This window comes from Penaeus monodon, chromosome 23, assembly GCF_015228065.2.
Source record: "Penaeus monodon isolate SGIC_2016 chromosome 23, NSTDA_Pmon_1, whole genome shotgun sequence".
In the NCBI taxonomy this organism is placed as follows: domain Eukaryota; kingdom Metazoa; phylum Arthropoda; class Malacostraca; order Decapoda; family Penaeidae; genus Penaeus; species Penaeus monodon.
Genome location: NC_051408.1, coordinates 33,617,424 through 33,617,856, shown reverse-complemented (window position 1 = coordinate 33,617,856; position 433 = coordinate 33,617,424). Strand labels below are relative to the sequence as shown.

General features: G+C 50.1%; 1 protein-coding gene across 1 annotated transcript in view; it reads right to left on the bottom strand.

Moving 5' to 3' along the window:
• The window catches only part of LOC119588213, a gene marked incomplete in the record, with an annotated part of 23,266 nt that extends 23,062 nt beyond the window's left edge, over positions 1 to 204 (bottom strand). The window contains 1 exon segment of the mRNA XM_037936914.1: positions 19 to 204. Coding sequence (XP_037792842.1) covers positions 19 to 189 — 171 coding nt within the window.
• Positions 205 to 433: the final 229 nt, after the last annotated feature.

Genomic DNA, 433 nt, shown 5'->3' with positions numbered 1-433 from the left:
TCAACCCCACACCCTTACCTTATGTCCCCGCTCGGCCAGGGCTTCAGCAATGCTTGTGAAGTATATCTTGTGGCTCCTCGTCCCCACCGGCAGGAGCATAAGGATCTCGTAGGGCCTCTCGAGGGGAGCCAATTCTCCGAGCGCACCCCGAGCCAACGCCCACAGGAGGACAGTGAGCAACGCCTGCATCTGTGGTGAAGGAAAGACAGAGGAGTAGATTTTCTGGTTCTCCTTTGCCTGTCGATGTGACTTAGTGTGTGCGAATGTGGAGAAGCACAGGTAGAGGTAAGATTTGCGTCTAGTTACTGATAAAAGGATCTATTTCTCATTATAATGACAAGATAAGAATAGACAGAACGACAAAACTACTGAAAGGTACGGAAGACAAGGCATGTGGTTCTAAGGCAGCGTGAGGCGTTTTTTTCTGCATCGA